The 27,954-nt window shown below is 35.8% G+C and overlaps 3 protein-coding genes and 1 long non-coding RNA gene across 6 annotated transcripts; 2 read left to right on the forward strand and 2 right to left on the reverse strand.

Moving 5' to 3' along the window:
* The first annotated feature begins 1,809 nt into the window (after nt 1-1,809).
* Nucleotides 1,810-13,241, forward strand: LOC134233991 (PR domain zinc finger protein 10-like). Of its 3 annotated transcripts, none has more exons than XM_062716052.1 (16): nt 1,810-1,948; nt 3,939-4,140; nt 4,371-4,587; nt 4,867-5,031; nt 5,452-5,613; nt 5,845-5,926; nt 6,279-6,458; nt 7,074-7,192; nt 7,297-7,393; nt 7,581-7,733; nt 8,177-8,292; nt 9,004-9,183; nt 9,326-9,398; nt 9,679-9,935; nt 10,096-10,151; nt 10,293-13,241. In XM_062716052.1, exons 2-16 carry the CDS (start codon nt 3,974-3,976, stop codon nt 12,319-12,321), a joined length of 4,053 nt encoding a protein of 1,350 aa, XP_062572036.1. In that variant the 5' UTR covers nt 1,810-1,948; nt 3,939-3,973; the 3' UTR covers nt 12,322-13,241. The 3 variants fall into 3 exon arrangements, with proteins under 3 accessions (XP_062572036.1, XP_062572034.1, XP_062572035.1); XM_062716050.1 differs by having other exon boundaries at nt 7,074-7,201; nt 10,293-13,240; XM_062716051.1 differs by lacking the exon at nt 1,810-1,948 and adding an exon at nt 2,023-2,080 and having other exon boundaries at nt 7,074-7,201; nt 10,293-13,240.
* Nucleotides 13,242-15,060: 1,819 nt separating this feature from the next.
* LOC134233994 (transmembrane protein 218-like) lies at nt 15,061-16,579 on the reverse strand. The gene is made up of 3 exons (XM_062716057.1): nt 16,442-16,579; nt 16,055-16,157; nt 15,061-15,483 (listed from the first exon to the last, which is right to left on the reverse strand). The coding sequence occupies exons 1-3, from the start codon at nt 16,546-16,548 to the stop codon at nt 15,346-15,348; spliced, it is 348 nt and encodes a 115-aa protein (XP_062572041.1). The 5' UTR covers nt 16,549-16,579; the 3' UTR covers nt 15,061-15,345.
* A 175-nt stretch (nt 16,580-16,754) lies between these two features.
* Nucleotides 16,755-27,932, forward strand: LOC134233993 (uncharacterized). Its single transcript, XM_062716056.1, is given in 7 exon segments — nt 16,755-16,866; nt 18,529-18,663; nt 18,874-19,055; nt 19,216-19,347; nt 23,027-23,182; nt 23,838-24,064; nt 27,556-27,932. Coding segments are annotated over 7 exon segments (975 nt in total). The 5' UTR covers nt 16,755-16,796; the 3' UTR covers nt 27,629-27,932.
* Nucleotides 24,243-25,309, reverse strand: LOC134234001 (uncharacterized). Its single transcript, XR_009985096.1, has 3 exons — nt 24,910-25,309; nt 24,610-24,710; nt 24,243-24,490 (listed from the first exon to the last, which is right to left on the reverse strand). It is a non-coding gene; the product is annotated as an uncharacterized LOC134234001 (long non-coding RNA).
* Nucleotides 27,933-27,954: the final 22 nt, after the last annotated feature.

Raw genomic sequence — 27,954 nt, forward strand, 5'->3', positions numbered from 1 at the left:
CCTAAGTATAGTTTTAAAGGATTGCTTTTCGTTATCTCCATCTTTCATACAAGCATTATCATTTGATAATGCTTAATCAAACTTTTCAAATTTAACAAACTGGTTTTTGACCCCATCAACACAATCGAGAAATATAAAAAAAATCTCCACGAAATTTAAGGTAGGATTCTTCTCTGGTTTCCGACAAGATGAAATATTCAAAGTACGTTTGCTTATACGTCTGATATATTTAGTTGTAAGCGATTTAAAAGACCGTATTTTTCTTTCCTCATCACAGTTGTACAAATGGTAAACCGCGTTTGAAAACTAGCAGGGTCTATATTTTTGGCGGAATGGTGGCGCATGAAAATATCTTCTTTTCTGCCTCTCAAAATTATTATAGAACAATGAATTTAGTAATTTAATTCTTACACAACCAAAGACTTCAAGAACTTTTCAAATGTAAGTCTAATTAATAATAAGGGACTAAAATTCCTAAATATATCAAATATGTTTTTTCAAACAAACTAGTACAAGGTTATATAGCTTTTATAAACTTCCAATCTGAATACAGATTTGAGCCAAATATCCGTAAAAAAAATTTTTTTTCTCTCTCTCTCTCTTAAGTAAACGATCGAAATTTTTTTGTTTTTGTGTCATTTTGTAACTTTACCATATGTGAAAATGAGAAAAATTTAAATATAGGAAGCATATAAACTTAATAAATTAATATATCCTAAAAAATTAAGAAAGGTAGAGAAAATTCGGATTAGTCAATATCTATTTTAGTCAAATTATTTATGTCAATTTGGTAATATCATCTTATAGACCCTTTATGGTAGTATCATTTTATAAATGCAAAAAGAAAAACATTCAATCTTTTGAAATAAAAACTAGAGGTACTGTGAGCGATGAGCTCACTAAATGATACCCCCCGCCTCCCATATAGTTATAACTGGTGAAAAAGTCCATGTTTTCCTGTGGCCGGGAAACCCAAAATATGTGTCGGATCAAAAAGTAAAATAGGAGGTGCACAATGGCAATATGTAATAAAGATTCTGTGAAAGTGGCATCAAATTTCATTCAGTAATATGAGAGGAGTTGTAGATAAGAGATGGGTACCCCGAAGCGTAACAGACGGACGGACAGACGTACAGACGGACGGAATTAACGATTACTATATACCCTCCCGCTTTTCAAGCGGGGGGGGGGGGGGGGGTATAATAAGGATCGCATAATTGGCAACAGTAATGTTTTATTATTTATGTCCAGGAAAATGATAATGACCTTGACCTGACCTTGTCTCTAATATTAAACGGTCAAATTTAATTTCAATCAATGATACCATCACTCAGTGATAAATTAATGTCTTAATTCTTGATTCTGCGAAAATTTCATTAATTTTTAAAAATACAACAAATATGAGAAGAATCCTACCTAAATTTGTTTTATTAAAAAAAGCACATAAAACATATTACTATAACACCACCCTTCATTAGGGAAAAAACATAATTATATATATATATATCTATAAATCAAAATTATTGTTAAAATGTTCTGGATCCGCCACCGATGTATGAAGAACTTGAAAAAATGGCATAGCCTAAAATGTGGACATTCCTAAATTTTCCTATTAATTCCGCTTTCATATTTCATTCCCTTCGTATCACTTTTTTTCATTTTCATCTCAGAAAGAGGTGTAGTAATGAGACCTAGACTTTTCATTCCACGAATATGTATAACAATGTCAATGCTTATATTTTTAAAATTGACACGTACTTTTAATTTAGAGGGTGCCATCCATCAAACATGACGCATAACAATGAATGCGCGCGCAAACATACCTGTTATTTTCCCGACAAAGATGGATCTTCAACAAAAAGGGGGACAAGGATAGAAAAACTTTCAATATAAGGCGTGCAAATAGAATGTTATTGCAATTGCTGGAAAGAATAATTTTCTGAAGAAGGTTTGTATCAAGATTTGCCTAACCGGTTGACAGTTATTTAATTGTCTCTCAAACACGTATACTATGAAATGTTGTGACCCCCACTGTTTGGTATAATCCTGAGTGATTCGCAATGGAACACTCCAAATGTTGGTAGGTTCCATTTGTGGACTAAATCATTCTATTCGTGGCTAAGTTTGGTGCGAGGGGGTGTCCGAATATCACGTAAAGCAGGGCATGTGTTTAGGAATTGTCAAACAAATCGAAAACCGCTGTAACATAGTCCTGAGGTTATTAGTACCGTCTGGGACGTGTACTAACCTTGTTGTCTAGTTTTTAGAACCCATCAGGTCCCATTTAGACTAGAGCCCATTTTTCAGTCTATCCCATTGTCTAGTGTCCAAGCTGTATCTGTATTCATACGTTGTTAGAATCCTTATAAGTTTTTTTCCCCTATATATTCTTTAATACTTTTTACATGGAAACATTCTTACAAACAAGGAAATGTATACTGAGTCATCTTCAGAATGGCAGAAGCTCCTGTTAACCTTTTTACTAGCTTTAGTTAGGTGTGTATATACTATAGCCTATTTCACTGCACGAGGGGAAAATGATTCAATCTACTAAACCAGTTTTGGTACAGCACATGCCCTCAAAACGTAGTACTCTATCAACTGATGTATAGTTGTCAACGAAAGAATGAGGCTTTTACTGGCAAGTCCACCCCCTTCGGATGTTAATAATCTTGCAGCCCTGAAGACACCAAATCCATGCAACTCTAGCTTTCACCTGCTCTGTTCCAGTGGCATGATGCTGATCTCGATCTTTAGAGAAGTGGCAGGCTTTAACATCATCTGTGGCAAAATTAAACCAGTCTACTTAATCTTGAATGAGAATAGAATGATTCAGGAAGTAAACAGAAGCCACAGATCAGCTAGATAAATTTGAATCTGCCTCCCTGAACTCTTGAGAAAAGTCCCCAGGTCTAAACCTGAATAAAAAGTGAGCCAATGCCATTGATATTCAAATTTGCCTGACTCCCGAGTCCCATGAGTCCTTTCTTTAATGCTTTCATTCCAAAGACAATAACCCAGACTCTTCCTGAGTATTCCTTGCTAATGGAGATCTTTCAAATTGCTACTTTCTAAACATGTTACTGGCTAATGCGCCAAAATATGTGTCAGTCAGATCAACAGGCTCGATCCCAGGTGGCCAGATAGCTCAGTTGGTAGAACATCCGACTGAAGATTCACGGGTCTTGGTTTCGAGTCCAGGTCTGGTATGTGTGACATTTCTCTTTTTCTTTTACGGTTGATGCCTTAATTGCTATGACCAAGATATGACAGGCAATACCTGCCTTAGGGAAGAGCCTGCATCTGTATGTTCAGGAGGGAATACCTTAAGTTTAAGAATCCTGAATGGAAGAATATTTAGGTCAAATAGGTTTTATCACTGGTTGCCTGAGATAGCTTGAAGTTATATAGAAAACCTGCCTAGAGATTCAGGCGGCCCATGTTCAAATCCCTTTCTGGTTCGTTGTCCATTTCTTCTCTCCAGTGTTACATAGTTATGTAATAGTCACCTGTGTGGTGCATTGGTGAAAGCATTTAAATTGCTCTAGTAGAAATGCCATGTAAGGAGTTGATCCTTACATCTCAGGTTGGAATCCCATTGCTGAATATATAGACTGAAGACGTAAGGAACAGGTGCATACATGTACCTTGAGATACCTCAAAATCTCTGGAAGTCTGTGGGACCAAAGAAAAATTTTAAGAGAATGAGTCAGAGTCTCCAAGATCTAATTATAAATTGAGACAGGGTTCTTTTAGCAGACCTGCATGCCATGGAAACAGAGAAAAAAAAGGTAAAAAAGGGGTAAGAAAATGGGTATGAGGAAACAAAATAGAGATCCCATGATTAGGAAAGGATGGACTTGAATGATAATTTTAAAAGATGCCTCTTTTACATTGCCGGTTATACCAATTTCTTATAGCTCAATTTTCATTTACAGGTGTACATCCTGTGGATTGATCTGATCTGTCGACCATGGAGGATGACAACAGTGGAGATAAGTGGATGGCTCCGGACTCGACCAATGAAGCATATCCGGTAAACGTGACGTACACATCAAGTCACTCAAACTTTACAGCGTCCACCACCGTAAGCTTGTACAACCACCCCACGTACAACAATCACTTCAGGGGCCATGACAGGTAGGAGATTTAGTGGTCATCTCAATTTTTTAGATAAGTTGATAAAACTAGTACGTCTCTAGCTTCTAATGTCACAAAAGATGGATAACCTGACATGCTGTGTTTGTTATAAATATATAATTTAGATCTAATACATATACCGCAATGGTAAAGGTACATTATATAAGGGCAGCATACTTAAAGCTTCATATTGTATTCATGTTTCAAAGGAAAATTTCTTCACATTACAGAAGCCAGCAAGGGAACTATGAGCAGTCCTCATACCAGATCTCTCCCCCTCAGCAGTTCTACCAGCCCACAACTTCTAGTACGACCTACGATAGGCTATCCCCAACCTCCTACAGGGAAATCCCCACTGATAATGAGGCTATATCTTACTCCGGTCTACAGTCTCAGGAGGGACCGCAGCTCATCAGTTCTGTAGACAGCAGCACCATCAGCCAAATGGTAAATTATTCTCAAATTGACTTTTTAAAAAATAAAATCAGAAGTTTTTCACATAGCTGACTAATTCAAAAGGTATAAATGCTTTTTTTTAATGAAAAAAGATGTTTTGAAAAACTTTTTAATGGAGAACTGAAAATGGATATTTTTGAAGATTTTATAATTAACAGTTTTATTCGGTTGCATAAAGTATGTGGAGAGGATATTTTGGAGTTAATCTATAGTTATAAATGCCTTAGTAAATATCTCTGATGCCATATTATTTTTTGTGCTATTTCACAGGGCTATCAGATGCATCATGTGGTGATGGACGCAGACAGACTAGTCACGGTACAGAGAGTTGTATCCCCTGTGGACTGTTCCGCTGGTCCGTCTAGTGTGTCCAGTATGTCACACACAGAGACCCTTAACCAGCTGCCCACCCACGCCATACTGACCCCTGTACCGGTATGAGCTATACAGAGTTTATGTACTAATAACAGTCAAACCTTGTTAGCTCAAACACATTCTGACACCTGCACTGGTTTGCTATTAAAAATTGGGTCCACGAAAAACTTTGAATTTCCTGACTCTAGATATTGAGGTTAAAATATGTGAAGAAAATGTGGTTAGAGCTTCCTTTGGCAAATCCATCATATGTGAGATATATTGTTTAGCTGCAGCTTTGTAGGGTCAGAATATTTTCTCAAGTCAACCATGGGGCTCCTGTGTATTATTCAAAATTAGATGCATTAGAGGAGTCATAATGAAAATTAATAAGCTTAAAAGGATATAAGCTTTTAATAAAATAAAAATGTGATGGAGAGATCAAGTAATTTTCTTATTGTTGGCTTAAATGACTTTTGACATGTATGATTTCATTGACAGGTTTCCAGCATCCAGGGCTATGCCACCTCTTATAATGAAGTGACAGTGCCAAAGAGCCTGAGGAATGGAAACATAAACGAGGCAATAGCACATGAGGATCAGAGACTGACGTATTCCAGGGGATCCATAGACAGCAGCAGGTTCCCTCCCAAAAAGAAGGAGGTAACGTACCTGTATTCACTGAAATGTTTAATTGGTGATAGTTGATTTCCTTCCATTTTCATAGTATTTGTCTGGGCTGGAACATGAACTCTGGCTTGCCGCTTTACAAGACTGGCCCTCTGCTAGATTAGTTAATTAAAGGGTTTACATACCAAATGATTTCACCAATTTAAGTCATTGAGACATAGTAGCAAGGCACTATTTATAAAACATTAACTATAAACATTGTAGATAGCCAGGGACATTGTCAGTGGTGATGCAGATACTACCAGAGATGACAGGGACCTGCAGAACTATCAGTCAGCCTCTCATGGTATAAAATTATCAATACATCATTAGAAATAATTAATGTTATATCTCTTACAGCCCCCCAAAGCCTTCCGGATGTTTAAGTTATATGATAGCACTGTATTTGTTCTAGTGAATAAAGTTTGAATGTTTCTTTAGCTACTTACTATGTGCTGGTATAAATGGTGACTTTCAAGGGGAATCAACTCTTTAATGCAATCATAGTAATTCTCTTGTGACTAATTTAATTTTAGACATGGTTCAAACATTTTCAAAACCAAATGAAAAGCCACAGAGATAAGAGTAAACTTTTTGCTACACAGAAAATTCCATTATTTCCTTATTTTTTTAGATAATTTAGCACTAATTCATTTCAGTTCATGGCTACATCCTAGAAGATGACCAAGTTGGAATCCACTCCACAATGGTCAAGGAACCACTGCACCACAACCAGGAGGCCCTGATAGACACCACCCAGTCTACCGCCATCAGCTTCTCAACTGGCGGGAAGAGCCTGGAGACGTCTGGTGTGGGAAATTCACTTCTGCCAGACATAGGTAAAATGTGAATGAATAAGATATACAATACACATCCATAGCTGAATAGTTTGATTTCAAGATTGATATTGAGGCCTGCAAACAAAAATTACTTATAAAGCAAATATTTCATACTTTCAGTGTGTGTTGGCATAATAGCTGATGTTAGAGCTTTTATATTTGACTTGTATATATGTTTCTTATGACAACATTTCAAAAATTTTTTACTGGTGAGATACCAGCATTCTTAGAAACCAAAGGCCGGATAAATGAGGGTCCACTGTATATATTTCTTATGACAACAAGAAATTTTTTTATGAGTACTAGCATTCTTGGCCTCATGAATTTGACCTTGGAGATTTTCCTACTTTTGAAAAAAAAAATCAACCTTTACATAACTTTTGAACAATTGGTACTAAAAATTTCATATTTTACACATGTATTCCTTGTTGCAAAATCTACCTTGAGCACTAACATTTTCAACCTCTTGGCCTTGACCTTGGAGTTTGACATACTTTTGAAAAACTTCAACTTTGGTCTATGAGCTGCCACATGGGGGTGTCAGTGTTTCACAAATGCACCATGTTTTCATGGAGATCTTAAAGATGTATGAGTAATTTGTCTGTTTTTCTTCAGGTCAATTGAGCCACCATACCAGCTTGAGGCCAGGCCTTGATGGAATTCAGATGCATCATTTGACAAGTGGGAAAAACCAGAGGAATGAACCGGACTCAATATCAACAGTTCCCGTTCCTGTATGTCTCGTATGTTAGAGGGGATAACTTATCTACAAGTAAAAAACTATCAGGTCTGTGTTTTAAGATGAAGCATTCATTCAGGACCTTTCATTTTGTTATAGATAAGGAAATCATCACGTATTGCTGAGATGGAAAATGAACCCCAGACATGGAGAAAACCAAAGTACAAGCCTGGGGTATACAACTACAATGAAATATGTAAGTCTAACCTGCAAACATTATGAAATCTTTGAAATCTTCTATGATGAATTTTGTTTTTAAAGGTGTATCTCTACAATAGATTTTACATGTGTTTTATTTAAAGACAAGATGCTGGAATACTTATGTATCAGAACCCTCTATTATGCCATAAATGATGTATAATTTATAAGCTATTTTTTTTCAGGGTGTGATGATTGTTCTACTACGTACTCCACAGAATGCCCCACCCACAAGTTGACCTTGGTGCCTGACAAGGTCGTTCTGTCCCGAGCCTGGTCCAGTCTCCCTCCACTGTTACAGATCTTCAGGATCGGGGACCCAAATCTCCATCCTATAGGTATGAATTAAAAGGCTTCATAATATGTGTCCTGCTCTGTAGATCTCCCATAGTGATCATTATGTCCAATCTCTATGTATCCAATATTACTTGTCTAAAACAAATTCTTCCTCTCCTTGGCCCAATCATACACATGCCTTAACCAAATGAGTTTCCTTGGGTAGAGGGTGTTCAGTCATTTCTATTCAAGTTTTCAGCCTCATTGGATTGTTGTCAAACCAAGTCAAAGGTAAAGGTCAAAACAGATTTGTGTATACTCCAGGGACACTGTTTCAATTTTCAGCTATATGATTTGGAACTCATTATCTTAAGAAAATGATGTTTCAAGTTATATTTAAAATGGAGTTTTCTTTTTACCTCTGCTGCTTGAAGTATCACAGACTCTTCATTTCATAACTGTTAAGATAGAACAGCATTATACTTGTATAATATTTTCTTTTCAGAAACTAGTGTTGGGGTCTTTGCTAAGAGAACCATACAGAAGAATGTGCAGTTTGGCCCTTTTGTTGGAGAACTTGTCACTGATGAGAATATAATTAACAGCAAATTCCCCCTGGCTGTAAGTATAGGAAGGACTAACAATTGGCAAGGTTAAATTAAGTTTGTAATAAGTGTATTAGAAATACATGTATCTTTCACTTATATATATAAATGAACATATATATCTGCATATTTTCATTAATCATAATTATTTTTTTCACGATGATCATTATAATCTTCATACCGTATAAATGGAAAATTTAGTGAGATGCAAATATAGCGATGTAACCTTAAAAATTGGTAATTTATTTTTAGCGAGATGTAATTTTAGCAATTTTTAAAAAGCTCACTAAAGAACATATTACAAATAAACCGATATTAATAATTAGCGATATTAAATTTTAGCTATCTTGGCACCCTCGCTAATAATGCCAAAGTTAAATCCTCGCTAAAAATTCTACTTATACGGTACTATTCAGGGAAAGGATTTTCCAAGTTGCAAGAACATGTATTTATTATATGTGATAAAAAAATGTTCAAAACCAACAAATCAATTAAGTTATTAGATTACAAAATTCCTTCTCTAAAAGATTTGTTGAAAAAGTTTCAAGAAAATATCATTGGAAGGGGAAGAGACTAAAATATTTGGATTGACTGCTTAATATTCCTGACAGTATAAAACATTTAGACTTTAATTATAACATAAACACAGTTGACTTGAACTTGTGAAAATAAAGGTAGAGTATAAATTATTCTGAAGACTATGAAGTGTTATATACATCTTTACCAGATTGAGCGAGGCGAGGGAGATATCAGTTATTTTGACACGTCAGATGAGAACAAGTGTAACTGGATGATGTTCGTACGACCCGCCGAGAGTTACGCAGAGCAGAATTGTGTGGCCTATCAGTACGGCCTGGATATTTATTTTACTGTTACACGCAACATTGAAGCAAAAGCAGAAATTAAGGTTTGTAGCTGTGTTCTTACATGTGAAGACTACCTTATTACAAGATATCACTTTAGAAGTGTCATTTTCCTCTTCCTTATCCGCTTTAGAAATGATCTAAAATGATTTTAAAGTTTATGTTGATTTGAATTTTGGAAAACAGGTCTGGTATGCCCCACACTATGCAGAAAGATTTGGATTTCCAAAGCTAGAGATCACTGACCAAGATATTCAGAGTAAGTTAAACAATGCAAGGCTCAGAATGTAGAGACTATATATACATGTATATCTCATAGCTTTCTCACAAATTTTTCTTGCAATACCTCTCTAGCGTCAGATGAAAATTTTTAAAAAGCCAGTACATATTTGGAAAAAAGCTTATGATATTACATGTACATAGTATGATCATTGTGTAAAAGTTGGAGAGAAAAAATTGAAAGAAAAGGTATAAAAACTGAATTATCATAAATTTCTATTTTATTGTTTGTTCATTTAATCCTCACATGTGTATTCCAGGGCTTGATGACCAGGAGAATAAGTACAGTTGTTACGAGTGTACTGAGTCCTTCAGAACACAGATGGCACTACAGAAGCACATAATGATTCACGAGGTCAATACGTCCACCATGAAGGACACCTCTAAGCCATTCACCTATACTCCTCCGGCACCACAACAGTACACCACAGAGGTGGTGCCCGAGGGTCAGATGGAGGCCTCTACCTCCACAGCTTTTGATAGAGCTAAGAAAGTGAAGCCACCCAAAAAGACAAAGGTACTGAAACAGGTGTAATCGTACTCTGCTCTTGAATGCATAGCCTCTAAATTTTTTTTATTCCCTGAGGTTCTTGTTTTATTAGGTCTTAATTCAAATGCAAGATTTGTAATTATAAGAAAGGGATTTTTATAGAGATAGCTTTTTTGTTTTATTGCAGGATATAGGTGAAACATACATGTGGAAGAAAAAATCTACAAGTTTTTACTTGAACAAGTATGTAATAAATTATCTAAATATTCCTCAAATTTCAAATGTGTCTTAAGGCATTATTTCATTCACATTTAGTCTGAGCAATTCCGTTAATCTGGTCTTCAAGTGTTGCAGTGATAAAGCATCTTCAATTTTTAATTTCAGGACCTTGAAGAAATACAAAAACCGACAAAATCCAGAACAAATCAGGAAGAACCTGATGAACTTGTATCGACGGAAAGGAAAGGGCTCAGGTGCAGGAAATGACTGGGAATGTAACCACTGCCACCTCTCATTTGAAAACTCTAACGTTTTAAATCTCCACATACTGGTACACGCAGCAGAGGATATAGATCTGGAGAAGGTGCAGCAATACGCCATCACCAGCAGCGAAACCGTGACTTACGGGTCCGGTACAAACTACGTACAAGTCGATAAAAGTGTCCTAGCTTGTCCAGTCTGCCAGATGCAGTTCAATGACCAGAAAATGCTGATACAGCATGCTGCAGAGCATGGAACGTCAAAGTATAAATTCCTACGAGAGAGACCATTCAAGTGTGACAAATGCTGTAAAGCCTTCTATACGCATGAGCGACTTCAGAGACATATTCTTTGCCATGGTGATGACTCAACAAAACCACTGCAGTGTGACGTTTGCTATAAACGCTTCATGAACAACTCTGCCTTATCCTGTCATCTAAAGATCCACAGCGACAAGAAATATTACACTTGTCCAGTTTGCCATGAAGGATTCGATCACACTAATGCCATGAAATCGCATGTAGTTAAACACTGCGTCAATGGATACTACAAATGTCCAGACTGTGAAAGACAGTTTGAGGATTTCTTATCACTGAGAAAGCATTTAAGAAGTTTTCACTCAAACAAGGAATATCCTTGCCCAGAATGTAAGAAAGTGTTTCCACGTCCAGACAAGCTCAAACTGCACATGCTGAGGCATTCAAGTCATCGGGAGTTTATGTGCGAGACTTGTGGAAGGCAGTTCAAGAGAAAAGACAAACTCAAGGAGCACATTCGACGAATGCATGCCGGTGATAAAGAGGCTAAACCTGTGAGTCAGCATAACATTTCCTCAAAGAAGTTTGTTCCAAAAGTTTCACCCACAGATTTTCACAGATTTATTTACAAGTGCCATTTATGTATGTTGGGCTTTAAGAGAAGAGGAATGTTGGTCAACCATCTGGCTAAGAGACATCCTGATATCAACATGGAGTCTGTTCCTGAACTCAACCTGCCAATACTGAAAACCCAAAAAGATTATTACTGCCAGTACTGCGAGAAGGTTTACAAGTCCAGCTCAAAGAGAAAAGCCCACATCTTGAAGAATCATCCAGGGTCTATTCTGCCTGTGAGTGCTCGGAAAAAGGTCATAGACATTCCTGGCTTACCAAACCCTACATACTCCCAGACAGTAGGGAGTATAACAACAATGCCACACTCATGTGAATACTGCCACAAGCAGTACGCAAGTAAAGCTAAGCTCACCCAACATCAGCGCAAGAAACACCCAGACACAGTCATTGAACAGGGCTACACTCCAAAGATTTCAAAATCTGACATCAAGGAAGTTCAGCCCCCTCAAGAGCCCCATCAGACACGAGAGCATCAACCACAGCAGGTGCAGCATTTAGTCCGTTTTGTTGATTCAGAAAATGGAGTTGTTGCTTGCATTCAGCAACCCAGTGGAACAGAAGGAATGCCACAAGCAGATCTGCTGACACAAGCCATGAGTGAGTTAACTCACTCCTTACAACCAGTCCAGGAATATCGCAGCAGCTTAGGTGAATTAGCCACTGTAACACCCAGAACAGGTGCTGCAGCAGCAATGGTACAAGTTCAGAATCTCTCCACTGCTCACTCCACTATTGAGTTCAGCCATCTTGGCCAGACCTTATCTGGAGCTCATTTTCTGCCCTCCAATCATATTCCAGGAGCTCCCATTCAACTGACAGCAATAGCTAGCTCATCAGCAGGAGAACAGATAGTGGACACCAATTTACAGGTGATAACCTCCCCCACCCAGTCTCCGGGGAGGAGCCAAGCTAACCAGGAGAACCAGAATATCATCGTGTCCTCCCAGTCAGGTGTAGCCATGCAGGCCATCCCGGTGTCACTCCCACCGGGGGCCATTATCAGCACACAAACATGGCCAACATATCAGAGATACAGATAAGTCGTAAAATGCTTCTATATTTATTTATTGTAGGACTTTTATTTATTGGTGTGTATGTATAACTGTAGTCTTTTCATGATGTTCAATACTGCCTATGGACATGCAATTTTTTTAAAAATATGCCTTTGTTTTACAAATACAGTGTATTAAAATCTAAATTACTAGTTAATTTGGATTTAATGATTTACCTGTTTTTTACATTTAAATTAAATATGTGAATTGGCCTTATATTGTTTTAGAATCCCAGAATTGTTGCATATAAAGTCCTTAAACCTGGGACAGTTGTTTATTAAATCAGTTTCACTTGTTCTGCAAACTACAACTTGTTGCATATAAAGTCCTAAAACACAGGACAATTGTCTCTTAGTTTAAAGTTTCACTTGTTCTGCAAATTACAAGTTACTTTCAAATGCACCCATCTCGGTGTAAGAAAGTTTAAAAGTTCAGCTATGGTGAAGGTTTTATTTAGTCACTGGTTTAACATCAACAACTTGGAAAATGTTTTTTTTCCACATTTTTTTTTTAAATCCATTTACTCATTTTTATTTCCAACTCACTTACAGTGTGTCAATTATGTTTTTTGTCTACTTTTATCAATGCTTACAAATCATTTAAATGAATTTAATATTGGTAACTGATTCTAAGAACTCTGAAGGCTGATGTTTATCAGATGATTTAAGACTTAAATGAATTCCAAAGGGGTCAATTGTGGCAATTAATTCAATGTGTAGCCAAAGGTTGCAAATGCTTTAGAACTCTGCATACTTGTAAAATTCTGTAACTAAATGCAGTTTTAGTAATGCAGCTGTTTTTAAGAATGATATGAAATGTTCTTGTGAATGCATGTTAGTAAAAATTATGAATTATTTGTAGCTTAATTTATTTAGTAGTTGTTCCTTTGTTATGAAATAAATGATTAAAGTATATAAGGTGGTTGATATTTTTTTATATACCCATTCAAAAAAAAAAATAAATAAATAAATAAAAGGGAAAAGATTTAAAGCAATATGAGCTGCAACTTTGATGTCGGAATTTTTTGTTGTAAAACTGTAAATAACTATTTCAATGACAGAAAAAATTACGTTAATAAACTTCTTTGTTCATATTTGCAATGGAAGAATTTGATTTAATCAAAATTACATTATTGTTGTCCTGTACAATTATGATTTCTTATATAAAGCTGTATTGAATGGATTGTTTTAGAAGTCTTTCTTCTGCTTTATTTTAGTCTAATTGATCATAAAGGTATAAGTTACATACAAATTTATCATAATAACACATTTTAACAGCAAAATATAATTTTCAAAAATGCAGCTCATATTGCTTTAACTACGATATAGGATTTATGGAATTTTTTCCCCAGCTTGGGTACAATCGAGCCATGAATGACAGAGTTATGCCCCTTGACTTAAAGAGATTCCAATTATTTGCAGTTTCAATTTCATTCATTTTCTTTGCAGAGCTTGCTTATATTGAAATAAAATTTAATATACAGATTTATCAGAATATCTAGGTCAAGTTCTGTTTTGGGTATGATCAAGCAATTCTGAATAGAGGTTTGCCCCTTGGACTTGGAAAAATTCCTGAATCATTAGGGTGTGGGGGCATAAGTGTTTTACAAACATCTCTGTTTTCAGATTTTACCCGACAATAATCAAATTTTGTATAAAGAAAAAAAAATCGCTCATAAATACCAAATAATTACCTTGTGAAAACATGACACAAAAAATGGTAATCCACAGTAATGTCAAGCTCAACAGCAAAAACGATTTACGTTTTTACATATGAACAGTCCGCATTGCACAGTGATAGAGCATCTGCTCTAGAGTTGAGGAGTACTTGTAAGGAGTTCATTCTTGTGGGTTCGAATCCCACTGTGGAACATAGACCAGTGCTTTGGATGAGACCACATAAACAATTAAGTCTCGTGTCACAGTAGATGCTATGGCATGATAAAAACAGAGCTGCCAACCCTTACGATTTTGGCGTAAGGCGTACATAAATCAGCGTCTAAAATACGCCTTACGATTTCTCTCTATATTCCTCCGATTTCAGTTTTTCTCATTCAAAGTTTATAATACCGGTATTTTCATAGCTGGCAGTCCATAGTTTCTACATTATAATATATTCATAATTCTTACAATGTTTGCTTGTATCATGGTTTCGGTTTTAGAAGGCCAGTCACATTCATGTCAATGTTTTAAAGTAAACAAAATGGAAACAATCATGCCTCAGATTGCATGTTCATTTACAAAACATCTTCAGCGTCAGGGGGCTTAGGTGGTCCCTAGATCCCGCCTTCCTATTTGTCATTTCAGAATGTTGGCAGCTCTGTAAAAATCCTTTGCTGCTCAATGACCCTAAGTGCTAAGTATAGGTCAAAATTTGCAACTCTCCACTGGCAGGTGGTTGTGTCTCTATGTGTCGTATATGAGTGAAAAATTCATTGCAAAGGATGTATAACAACAAATACATTGAAAGAATATCATTTACATGTACTTGAATATCTTACAGAGATGCTACTCTCCAAAAAACACATTCAATAAAATCAAGACTGAATGTGGCAGTGTTAAAGTTTTAGGACAAAGGCTGATATTGTGAACATCAAATCTATCCTCTATCTGAGATACAATTAATTGAATTAAATAAACTTTTTTTGGAAAATTTTATTGTAAGTCTAAGAAGATTTTCCATTTTGCAAAGCTCAGTGAAGAAGACTATATACAACAACATATTAAATAAGTTTGCACTATTTTAATAAAAATAAATAAAATTCTATGTTGACTTCATGTTTAGCATGATCAGAATAATATAGCAGTAATGGATGAAACACAACCTGATTTAAATGGAATACATGTAAAATGAAATCTGCAAATTAATGTAAACAACTGACAAATGTTAGTACACAGTCATCATTTTCACAAATTTTCAGCACTAACTCTACAAACTTCCATTCCATACAATTTAAATCTAAGCCAAACATTTTTGATATGTCCATAAAAAATTATAAAAATTCCTTCAGCTTCATCGCAGTCTGCGTAACGACTTTGCGTAAACTGGTTCCATTACATGCGTACCGAGGTAAGCACCGAGTCCAATCAGAAGAAATAAGAGACATCCTGACATCAACAGGTACCGGTATATTATTGTATAGTCATATATCTGGAATAGAGAGAGAAACATCAATAGCTAAAAAGTCCAAACATAGAGGAACTGTAGGGGAAGTTATCAAGGATACTTTTCTATTATTATTTATTATATTATCAACCAAAAGTCTAAAATATGAATCAATGTTTGTGAATTGTAAAGGGCTCATTATATTTATAAATTAATTGCCTCTTGTTTATCTAAGACTAGTGTAAAAAAAAAAATTCAAGCTATTCTTTTAGCACCCTTCTCAACACAACAACACCACAACTAACACCATCTAGATTCCCTGGATAGGCAACTCTGGTTACACTGTAAATTTCATAATATAATTTGATATAACCCGGAAGCATATTGAATGAAATATATAAAACCCTACCCACCAACCGATGTTTTACAACCCCAAAATACAGTAGGAAATCATTTTCCTATATAAACCAGGGTGACGAGGTAGAAAGTTACGTTTAAATGCAAAATAAATTTGTAATAACAACTCAAACTTATAGTAAATATTTTTTAGATTCATTGATTACATGCATTACTGGAATAGAAGGTATTTCTCACAGATTTTTGTGTATTAACTCACAATGGCTGTTTGTTCATCTGTTGGTACTTTTGGTTCCCTTGGTAACACTACCAAGATCAGAGTCACCAACCCTGATACTAGGACAGCTGCAACCCCAGCATATCTGAAATAGGCAATAAAACCATGAAAATATACTGTAATGAAATATACAGTAAAGCATACTGTACTGAAATAATCAACTGACAACAAAGAATACTTTGCTGAAATACACAATAAAACATACTAGTATACTGAAATACACCATAAAGCATCGTAAATTTAAATATACAATAAAGTATACAATAGGCCTACTGGAATACAAAATTGTCATGTCTGAGCAGGTTGAACATTTCCTGAAACATAAATGAAGAATGTGAATGTTTTATCAACTATTCATCTTCAACTTACTGAAGTGCGCCTTGGGCTTTAGCAAACAACACACATACAAACAAGGTGAAGGCCCACAACAATGCTAACGTAAAGAAACCAGCTCCAACTCCTAAAATAAGCGCCATGTCTAAACAAATCACATCATTGATTATCGAGCCCGATGTCTTTCACATTCCAAAGTGATAAATTAAAAGAAAAACACTACTTTATAAAATTATGTAACATTTACATATCAGTTCTCTTCATTATATATTTGAATTTGTTAAATGGCATTATTATTGAAATTAAAAAAGAATTGTGTAAAAATTATCGGGTGTGGAATGCATTGGATCACGTGGTTAGAAAGCGCGCCAATGCTGACGGACAAAAAATTATGTCAACAAATCAACAAGCCACTTTAACGTCATTTTTTGGGCGCAGTCCGTTAAGCACTGTTCACCAAGGTATAAATTTATGTTCGTCATTGGTGTTTAAATGATAATTTAATAGTTTTAACCTTAGTTCCTTTTCAAAGTTCCATATTTGAAACCCTCTGAGTCTCTCGTAACTTTTAGCCATTTTTTTTCAATAAACACTGTTAAAGATTCTGACACTCTCAGGTAAAAAGTATCATGTCTTCAAAGGTTCCAAGCAAAAATTTCGAAAATGGGGGAGTGGGGGGGGGGTTCCCAAATATCTGAAAAATAATCCGAAATGATCAATTCAAAGGGGGGGGGGACTTCGAAAAATAATCTGACAAGCAAGCAAAACAAAAAAAAAATGCTTGACCTTACATTACAGCAACAAAGTGTGTGGAGGTGGGCAAACATCTTAAGAAATTTTACAATACCATATTACTATAATCAGAAAAAATGGGGGGAGGAGGCACCCGCTTGCCCCCTGCATTCTATGAGCCTGCTTAAAAATCACAGTTCACACCAATAAAGTAACGTCAGGAAGGGTTGAAATCTGCCCTCTAGCCCTTCTTGGACCCCCTCACCCTCCCACTTTAGCACCTCTTCCTGTATTCTTGACCTAGGATGTATTGATGTGAAGAGAAGAATTACTGGTGTGGTTCTTGGTCCTTGTGCATGCACTTATGGTTCAGTTAACAGAAAATGAAAAAAAAAAAAGTTGATGTGGAGACTCGTCTCTCCATTTCAACCCATTATTAAAATTCCTGCCTTTCTGTTAGAACTGGATTGCTATATCTGACATGAATGCACACATTCAACTATTATTCCAAACCTGTGTTTAGATGATGAAAACAGGCATCAGTTTAGAGGAACAGTTTTGATTAAAAGTCCACGAAGGAAAAATAAAATAAAGTCACAGAAATGGGTGTGTTCCTATTGTTGTAAATATCCTTCATCTTTTCCATTTAAAGTACTACACGATTTGTGAAATTGTGTCGACCGTCTTTTTTAAAAAAACCCTCTGTAAATTACATGAGAGATATACAATTTTAATAACTCCCAACTATTCAGTCATATGAATGTGTTTTCACCTATTTCACTGTAGTTAAAATATTTAACCTAGAAAAACTTATTTTGTCATTGTCAATTTATCAGTTGAAGGCATGTACCAGGGCTACGTATTTATATACATGTATTACCAAGTAAAAAAAAAAGATAGTAAAAATGTTTATTGAATACAATTTTATTTCCTTTGATTAAATACTTATATGACATTTGATTTTTATAAAGTAAGAACTCCTATTTTAAACAAAAAAATTTATATATTAATTTAACATTTGTATCTATATATTTTTGTCCCAGTATCTATGCTTTTTAAAAAAAATCACAGAGACCATTAAAAGAATTTAGCAGTGGGCTCTTAAATTTGAAATTGCAGAGCCCACATGGAAATATAAGTTTAAAACAGACTTTGCACCTCTTTCTGTATTCTTGACCAAGATGAAAGTAATAGAACAAGATGGTGTGAGTTTGTCCCTTGTGCATGCACTTATGGTTCAGTTAACAGAAAATGAAAAAAAAAAAAGTTGATGTGGAGACTCGTCTCTCCATTTCAACCCATTATTAAAATTCCTGCCTTTCTGTTAGAACTGGATTGCTATATCTGACATGAATGCACACATTCAACTATTATTCCAAACCTATGTTTAGATGATGAAAGACCAAGAAGGACTGCATCAGTTTCACCAGAGGAACAGTTTATCCAACAAAGAGGAAAATTAAGATCAAGTCCACGAAGGAAAGCTCTCACTTCTAATTCTCCAAGACTCAAAGTCACAGAAATGGGTGTGTTACTGAATTCATGATCTTAAAAAAATGCAAGCTTGCACTTTTGGGACAGAAATACAATTAAATCTTCTTTTCTCTTCATATTTTGCAATGTGTGTGAAAATATTGGTAAAATATGTATTTCAAATGCTTGTTTTCAGAACTGCACTTGAGAAAAAAAAAATCACATACCATTAAGTTTAACATTTACATGTATACATTGCACAGTGGACTTGATATCAGACTCTCCTAATGACAAAAGTGGATGGACACCATTAAGAAGAGCGGCTCACATTTGATGGAATCTCTCGAAGATTGCAGATAAAAGGAAAAATGCTAACAGAGTGGATCTAGAAAGTGAGCCCCAAGATGAAAGTAATGAACAAGATGATGAAGAGTTTGTCCCAAGTGTAAGGAACCATGCTAATCTTTAATTAAAGGGGGGGTCTGCATCACAAAATGTCTTTTCAATGTTAATGTACATGTAAAATTTGTTTTAGAATTATCTGTTATCTCAATTATTGTTTGCAGCGAGATGATTTGATTACTTAATGACAAGTTTATTTTCAGAAAAAGAAGAGACGTACCAAAACAAAGAAAACAGATCAACCTACTTTACACAAAAGATTGTCAGCATTAAGTCGTGAACAGTTAACAGAAATCATAGAAGATCTTGTAAAGGACCATCCAGAATTAGAACAAGTTTGTATTTTGATTATTCCCCCTCCCCACATAAAAAGGTAAACAAAGTAAACTGAAGATAGATTATTATTATTATTATGTTAGAAATGAGAATTTTCTACCTGCGAATAATAGAAATCACTTAAGAAGCATTTCCAGTTTAGCTTGGACTTTCAGTAAGGCATGGCATTCTCTACGTAACGTAATTAGCTTCTGAAATTTACACAGCTTTCCTTCACTCTTGAAATATACATGGGATAGAAAATGCTTGCATAAAAGCATATTTATGCCCTCCTTCGAAGAAGGGAGGGCATATTGCTTTGCTGCTGTCTGTCTGTCGGTCCACTTAGTTTCTGTTCATTTTCTTTGCAACTGTTGCACATGCTGAAATGAAATTTGGTATACAGATATACCACATGAATATCTAGGTCAAGTTCTGTTTTGGGTACGATCGCACCATGTTTTACAGAGTAATGCCCCTTGGACTTAGAAAAATTCCAATTATTTGCAGTTTCCTTTCATTTTCTTCGCAACCGTTGTACATACTGAAATGAAATGTAGTATACAGATTTATCATATGAATATCTAGGTCAAGTTCTGTTTTGGGTAAAGTCGCGCCATTTTTGACAGAGTTATGCCCCTTATACCTATAAAAATTCTAATTATTTGCGGTTGCCGTTCATTTTCTTTGCAACCTTTGCACATACTGAAATGAAATTAAGCATACAGATTCATCATAAGGATATCTAGGTCAAGTTCTGTTTTGGGTTCGATCGCACCATTTTTATGCCCCCCTTCAAAGAAGGAAGGGCATATTGCTTTGCTGCTGTCCGTCTGTCAGTCCACTTATTTTCTGTTCATTTCCTTCACAACCGTTGCACATACTGAAATGAAATTTAGTATACGGATATATCACATGAATATCTAGGTCAAGTTCTGTTTTGGGTACGATCGCACCATGTTTTACAGAGTTATGCCCCTTGGACTTAGAAAAATTTCAGTTATTTGCAGTTCCATTCATTTTCTTCGCAACCGTTGTACATACTGAAATGAAATTTAGTATACAGATTTATCATACGAATATCTAGGACAAGTTCTGTTTTGGGTAAAGTCACGCCATTTTTGACAGAGTTATGCCCCTTGGACTTAGAAAAATTCCAATTATTTGCAGTTTCCGTTAATTTTCTTTGCAACCTTTGCACGTACTGAAATGAAATTAAGCATACAGATTCATCATAAGGATATCTAGGTCAAGTTCTGTTTTGGGTTCGATCGCACCATTTTTATGCCCCCTTCTAAAAAGGGAGGGCATATTGCTTTGCTGCTGTCTGTTGGTCCAATTAGTTTCTGTTCATTTCCTTCACAACCGTTGCACATACTGAAATGAAATTTAGTGTACAGATATATCACATGAATATCTAGGTCAATTTCTGTTTAGGGTACGATCGCACCATTTTTGACAGAGTTATGCCCCTTATAAAAATTCCAATTATTTGCAGTTTCCGTTCATTTTCTTCTCAACCGTTGCACATACTGAAATAAATTTAGTGTACAGATTTATCAGATGAATGTTTAGGTCAAGTTCTGTTTGGGGTATGATTGTGCCATTTTTGACAGAGTTATGCCCCTTGGACTTAGAAAAATTCCAATTATTTGCAGTTTCCGTTCATTTTCTTCACAACCATTGCGCATAGTGAAATGAAATTTAGTGTACAGATTTGTCACATGAATATCTAAGTCAAGTTTTTTTTTGGGTAAGATTGCACCATTTTTGACAGAGTGATGCCCTTTTGGACTTTGAAAAATTCAAATTTGGGGGGAGGGGGCATAAGTGTTTTACAAACGTCTCTTGTTGACAGAGTTATGCCCCTTGGACTTAGAAAAAATTCCAGTTATTTGCAGTTTTCTTTCATTTTCTTTGCAGAGGAAATTTGGTATTCAGATTTATCAGATAAATATCTTGGTCAGGTTCTGTTTTGGGTACGATCGCACCATTTTTAGCTCACCTGAGCCGAAGGCTCAAGTGAGCTTTTCTGATCACATTTTGTCCGGTGTCCGTCTGTCCGTCTGTCTGTCTGTCTGTAAACTTTTCACATTTTCGACTTCTTCTCAAGAACCGCTGGGCCAATTTCAACCAAACTTGCCACAAAGCATCCTTGGGTGAAGGGGATTCAAGTATGTTCAAATGAAGGGCCACGCCCTCATTCAAGGGGAGATTATTGGCAATTAATGAAAATTTGGTGGCATGTTTTAAAAATCTTCTTCTCAAGAACCACTGTGCCAGGAATGATGAAACTTATGGGGAATCATCCTCAGGTAGTGTAGATTCAAGTTTGTTCAAATCATGACCCCTGGGGGTAGGGCGGGGCCAAAATGGCCGACCAAAGTTTTACATAGAAATATATAGGAAAATTCTTTAAAAATCTTCTTCTCAAGAATGACCAAGCCATAATTCATCATATTTATATGGAAGCATCCTCAGGTAGTGTAGATTCAAGTTTGTTCAAATAATGACCCCTGGGGGTAGGGCGGGGCCAAAATGGCCGACCAAAGTTTTACATAGATATATATAGGAAAATTCTTTAAAAATCTTCTTCTCAAGAATGACCAAGCCATAATTCATCATATTTATATGGAAGCATCCCCAGGTAGTGTAGATTCAAATTTGTTCAAATCATGACCCCCGGGGGTAGGGCGGGGCCAAAATGGCCGACCAAATTTTTACATAGAAATATATAGGAAAATTCTTTAAAAATCTTCTTCTCAAGAATGACCAAGCCATAATTCATCATATTTATATGGAAGCATCCCCAGGTAGTGTAGATTCAAGTTTGTTCAAATCATGACCCCCGGGGGTAGGGCGGGGCCAAAATGGCCGACCAAAGTTTTACATAGAAATATATAGGAAAATTCTTTAAAAATCTTCTTCTCAAGAATGACCAAGCCATAATTCATCATATTTATATGGAAGCATCCTCAGGTAGTGTAGATTCAAGTTTGTTCAAATCATGACCCCCGGGGGTAGGGCGGGGCCAAAATGGCCGACCAAATTTTTACATAGAAATATATAGGAAAATTCTTTAAAAATCTTCTTCTCAAGAATGACCAAGCCATAATTCATCTTATTTATATGGAAGCATCCTCAGGTAGTGTAGATTCAAGTTTGTTCAAATCATGACCCCCGGGGGTAGGGCGGGGCCAAAATGGCCGACCAAAGTTTTACATAGAAATATATAGGAAAATTCTTTTAAAATCTTCTTCTCAAGAATGACCAAGCCATAATTCATCATATTTATATGGAAGCATCCTCAGGTAGTGTAGATTCAAGTTTGTTCAAATCATGACCCCCGGGGGTAGGGCGGGGCCAAAATGGCCGACCAAAGTTTTACATAGAAATATATAGGAAAATTCTTTAAAAATCATCTCAAAGATAGAAAATCCATGGTTGTTCATGGGACTACTTTTGGATTTTACCTTTTCAATAATAAACCAATTTATACTTTTACTAGCCACAGTGCTCAGGTGAGCGATGTGGCCCATGGGCCTCTTGTTGACAGAGTTATGCCCTTTTGGACTTGGAAAAATTCCAAATTAGGGAGAGGGGGGCATAAGTGTTTTACAAACATCTCTTGTTAAGATAGAATATGCTGCAATGCAATGAATGCATGCATATGTTTAAAAGTGTGAATGTTTGATGTAGGAAATAGCAGTCCCTTGTCCAGATATTGGTAAATTGCTGGAAAATTTAGAACTCTTCAAAGGGAACGTCTACAAGTCATTTCCCTACTCCAGGTGGGGATCAGGGAGGGATGCATTCTGTTACAGGCGTGTCAAAACCCATCTGGATAGCTTTGTTGTAAGTATCTTAAATGTATATTTTGATTATTTTAACATTGAAACTTCTTGAAATATTTTTTCTTGTTGAGTCCAAGCAATTTTGTACCTAATAAACATTCCTATTATGTTTAGATTCGTTAAGAATGGTTTTGTATTTTAAATTTAGAATACAATAAGCAATCTATATAAAACCCATCACAGTAATAAAGAGACTCCACTCTCTTTGATGAGAGATGTATTATTGTATTCACCATTTTCACCTATCTTAACATCTCTCTGTAAATTTTGTTTCCCAAATTATAAAGTCTTGTATCATCCAATCTTGTCAGATGATGTTTTAGGAGGTGGGGAGGGGGGGGGGGGGGTGGTGGTGTGTGTTTACGTATACAGATCACAGTTTTGGACCGTGCCCATGATCATTGTTTGGTCCATACCATAAGTATTGATGTTTGATTAGGCTATGCTTCAGTTTCGTTTGTAAGAAATATACAATGATCAAATACCAGTAAATTTTCACTCTAAATCTTAATGTTAAAACAAATTGTGAACACCTATACAATGTACTAGTATTAGTGATTGGCACCTTTTCTGATAAATGTAGTGGGGGATTTTTTTTATAATTATATATTGTAGCATGCAAAACTATAAATTCAGTATTGTTACTGTTATTTTAGAAATCCTGCATTGAACAAGGAAGACAGCTTGAGGTGTTAGAGTCCTGGCCAGCATTGATAGACTATATTCTGAAAGCCTTGGAGTTTGTGGAAGAGCTGCCTAACTGGGATAACCCTGACCATAACAAATCTAAGAACAGGTGCTTTAAGACACTAAGTGGGCAGTGTAAAAGGGCCATCACCAAAAGTCACCTAACACAGGCAGAGTACAAGAAAATGTTGTCCAGGTTGGTGCAGTTCAAGTGTTTTTCAACTCATACGCTTATTTTTTGAAATTTTTCTAATAACAGCGAAGTTTATATAGTTTAATTAAGGCCATTTTTATTTTATTAGTTGTTTTACGGATTTTTTTATTGAAAATATCCATTGGGTGGCTACAAAAAAAAAAAAAAAAAAAAAGAAGTGTTCAATGTTCAAAACTTTTAATATGCAGCATATCAAAGCAGTTGGGGAAATCAACCTCAGAACATTGCACAGAAATGTCTTTCTTGGCATTCCTCACTAAAAGAGAACGATTCTCCGGGCAGAGAGACATATTATGTGAACAATGCTAAACTTTTCTGTGTATGTCTATGACTGGATACGGGTGTCCTCTCACTGCTACGTCCACATTGCCACAGAAAAACACACTTCAGCAAATTTTACACAACCCCCTGTAAAATAATAAAAGTTTAATCAAATTCAGATAATACCTTTTGTCCTTTTCTTAAACAGTGTTAAACAGTATAAAACTAATATTAAGTGCACAATCAATGGACACAAATAAACTTACTAGAATGATAAGTCATCCCCATAGGGTTTCACATTCCTATGACTCTCATACAAACATTTTTTGTCTTAGAACATCCTGATGAGTCAGTTCCTTTTCCAAATCTAAAATTTAAAACTTTAAAAAAACATTTCTTTCACATCATTCAGTAGATTCATTTCATACCTGTACAATGACAGAAAAGTCTTTTGTTTCTCTGACGCTTTAACAATTGACGACACATCTTGCAGATTTTTGAAATACATTTCTACTAACCGACCGTTACAAGTATACATATATATAAAAGTATACATTTATACTAACCATTAGATATAACTGTTTAAAACTTCGCCAAACCCTCAAAGAAAAGTTATGGGTGTCGGATGGAGTGCAAGTGACGACATCAGATTCGTTGGTTTTGGCTGTAATTTCCTCAACCACCACACTCAATTCGCTGATCAGATAACATCATATATAGAATAATTACCAGCCTGATCAGCTCATAAAAACCGTCATACATTTATACATTTACTATTGTCCTTAAAACATTTATATTCTGTTTTGAAAAACCTAAAATGTTTCACATGGCCGTCATACTTTATTTCATCTCTGACTATAAAACGCTTGAAGAGTTATTTAAAAGGGTCGATAGTGGAAGCGTTTACATGATTCTGATCACAACTAAGTAAAATTCAAACAATGTACGGTCATTTCCGGATTTTTTTAATATGTTTGAAGTAAAGTTCGATCGGCGATTATAAAAAAAAAAGGGATTGAATGGAATTTTTATTTTTTTTCCAAAACTTAGAAAAATGGGGTCGGCGGATCCATAAAACAACTAATAAAAAAAAATTGGCCTAAATCTTATTTATTAAAATGGAAGCATTGTCAGGTAATTTAGAGTCAACGTAAGTCCAAGCATGATCTCGACAGAACAAGAAATAAGAATGTTTCATGAATGTGGCCCCTAGGCCCTCCAGAAGTGCACAGTTGGGAACCAGCTATCTGCTTCCAATCCTTACCTTTTATTTATATTACTTATTGTTATAAAAGGATATGATTATAATCTTTTATTAGGGCCCCGTTTGGCGGGCACCCTATAGTGATCAGTCTGTCCGTCAGTCCGTCCAAGATCTCTTGTCCGGAGCATATCTTCTCTCTCTTTGGCCCAATCTGGCCCATACTGCACTCACAGAGTGCCCTTGGGTAACTGGTGTGCAGTGACCTTGAACGAGGTCTAGGTCAAAGGTCAAGATCATAGCAGAATTGTATGGAAAATCCTTGTCCGGAGCATATCTTCTCTCTCCTTGGCCCAATCTGGTTCATACTTCACCCAAAAAGTGCCCTTGGGTAACCAGTGTGCAGTGACCTTAAACCATGTTTCTAGGTCAAGGGTCAAGATCATAGCAGAATTGTATGAAAAATCCTTGTCCGGAGCATATCTTCTCTCTCCTTGGCCTAATCTGGCTCAAACTTCACCCACAAAGTGCCCTTGGGTACCCCGTGTGCCATGACCTTGAAACATGTTTCTAGGTCAAAGGTCAAGGTCATAGCAGAATTGTATGAAAAATCCTTGTCCAGAGCATATCTTTTCTCCCCATGGCCCAATCTGGCTCATACTTCACCCACAGAGTGCCTTTGGGTAAAGGTTGTGCAGTGACCTTGAATAATATTTCTAGGTCAAAGGTTAAAGTTACAGTAGAATTATATGAAAAATCCATTTCCGGAGCATATCTTCTCTCCCCATGGCCCAATCTGGCTCATACTTCACCCACAGAGTGCCTTTGGGTAAAGGGTGTGCAGTGACCTTGAATGATATTTCTAGGTCAAAAGTTCAAGTTATAGTGGAATTATATGAAAAATCCTTGTTTGGAGCATACATGTATCTCTGCCCTTTGTCCAACTAGGTTCATACCTATTTCACAGAGTGCCTTTGGGTGAAGGGTGTGCAGTGACCTTGAACCATGTTAAAGGTCTAAGGATAAGGTCATAGCAGAATCATATCATTATTATTATATCATATCAAGTCCTTGTCCGGAGCATATCTTCTCTCCCCTTTGTCCAATGTGGCTCATAATTCATTCACAGAGTACCAGTGGTAAATTGATTTGCAGTGACTTTGAACAAAATTTCTAGGTCAAGGGTCGACAAGGTAAAAAATAGTCTCTCTGTTTAAAATCTTTGTTCGGTACATAAATTTTTTCCCCTTAAGTCCACTCAGCCTCAAACAAATTGACTGGGTATGTGATTTTCCTACCATATAATGATAAAGGATATGCAACAATATTCATAGAGGATACATTTCTATAAGTTTTTTAGTTGTATTATTTTTCAGGGAGTAGTTACTTTTTGTCCCCTTTAATCTCAAACACCTTCAAAATTAACCCTTTTCAGCTACCTTACATTTCATGTTCATTGCTAAAAGCGGGGCCCTTTGAGATGGCCACCATCTCAATGATATCTAGTTACCATTTTTTTCTTAATATGAATAGATATTTAAATGCCAACTTTATCATAGAAAGTGGAGTATTGCATTTGTATTCTATTATGACATAGCTGTTTCATGTAACAAGGACATCGCCAAGTTTATCTGAAAAACTTCATGAACATGAAAAATCTCACATTTGTCAAAAGTTGACCTTTTAAAGATTTTAATGCAAGGCCATGGGGATTGGACATGTGCATGCTTTCTCCATATTTTAGACATGAATTGGTTGAGGACTACTGTAAAAGCACAAATATTCGTGGGGGATTAAATTTCGTTTATTTCGTTGTTAACAAGTATCAACGAAATTAAATCCCACACGAAATTTTATATGATTATATATTGAATAAGATTACTTTCAAAACAACGAAATTAAATCCCCACGAAACTATTCTAAATGACAAAACAACGAAATTTTATCCCCACGAAAATTTGTGCTTCTACAGTATTTGATTCTAATAAATGTTATTCTATTTTATTTTTAGGGTTGAAGAAGCTGTGCAAGTAGATGATAATATTTCGCCATGTGTTGAACTGATCAGAAAGAAAATTTCCTAACTCTTTAAGATGATTGCTCAGCATGACTTTTCCACAACGTTTTGAATGATTCATTGTTCATTGACAGTAAAAAGTAATCTTTTGTCTTGTATTGATAATTGACATTTGAATGAAATGACATGAAAACTGGTGCTATAGTAAGTTAAAGTAGAGATATAAATCATATGTGAGCATGTAACATTGTAAAAATTAGAAATGTAGTGTACATCCTCTATGTGAAGCGTCCATTACGTGTAGGAACTATTTTAATTAGTGCTCGTTTCTGTGTTTTAGTTGTTTGAATTAAATACAAAATGTGTTATTATTTTGGTTTTTATTCTCTTTTT

The sequence above is a fragment of the Saccostrea cucullata genome, unplaced genomic scaffold (assembly GCF_032062105.1).
Source record: "Saccostrea cucullata isolate Sc308-1 unplaced genomic scaffold, CSIRO_AGI_Scuc_v1 ctg81, whole genome shotgun sequence".
Taxonomy (NCBI): Eukaryota; Metazoa; Mollusca; class Bivalvia; order Ostreida; family Ostreidae; genus Saccostrea; species Saccostrea cuccullata.

Bases quoted from the DNA above. Each gene is read 5' to 3' on its own strand.
- LOC134233994 (XM_062716057.1), bottom strand. From the start codon at position 16,548: ATGGCGCTTATTTTAGGAGTTGGAGCTGGTTTCTTTACGTTAGCATTG. The intron at 16,158-16,441 runs GTAAGTTGAAGA...TGCCTATTTCAG, and splicing joins AAAGCCCAAGGCGCACTTCA to ATATGCTGGGGTTGCAGCTG. The intron at 15,484-16,054 runs GTGAGTTAATAC...TCTCTATTCCAG, and splicing joins CAGATGAACAAACAGCCATT to ATATATGACTATACAATAAT.
- LOC134233991 (XM_062716050.1), top strand. From the start codon at position 3,974: ATGGAGGATGACAACAGTGGAGATAAGTGGATGGCTCCGGACTCGACC. The intron at 5,927-6,278 runs GTATAAAATTAT...AATTCATTTCAG, and splicing joins CTATCAGTCAGCCTCTCATG to TTCATGGCTACATCCTAGAA. The intron at 9,399-9,678 runs GTAAGTTAAACA...TGTGTATTCCAG, and splicing joins CACTGACCAAGATATTCAGA to GGCTTGATGACCAGGAGAAT.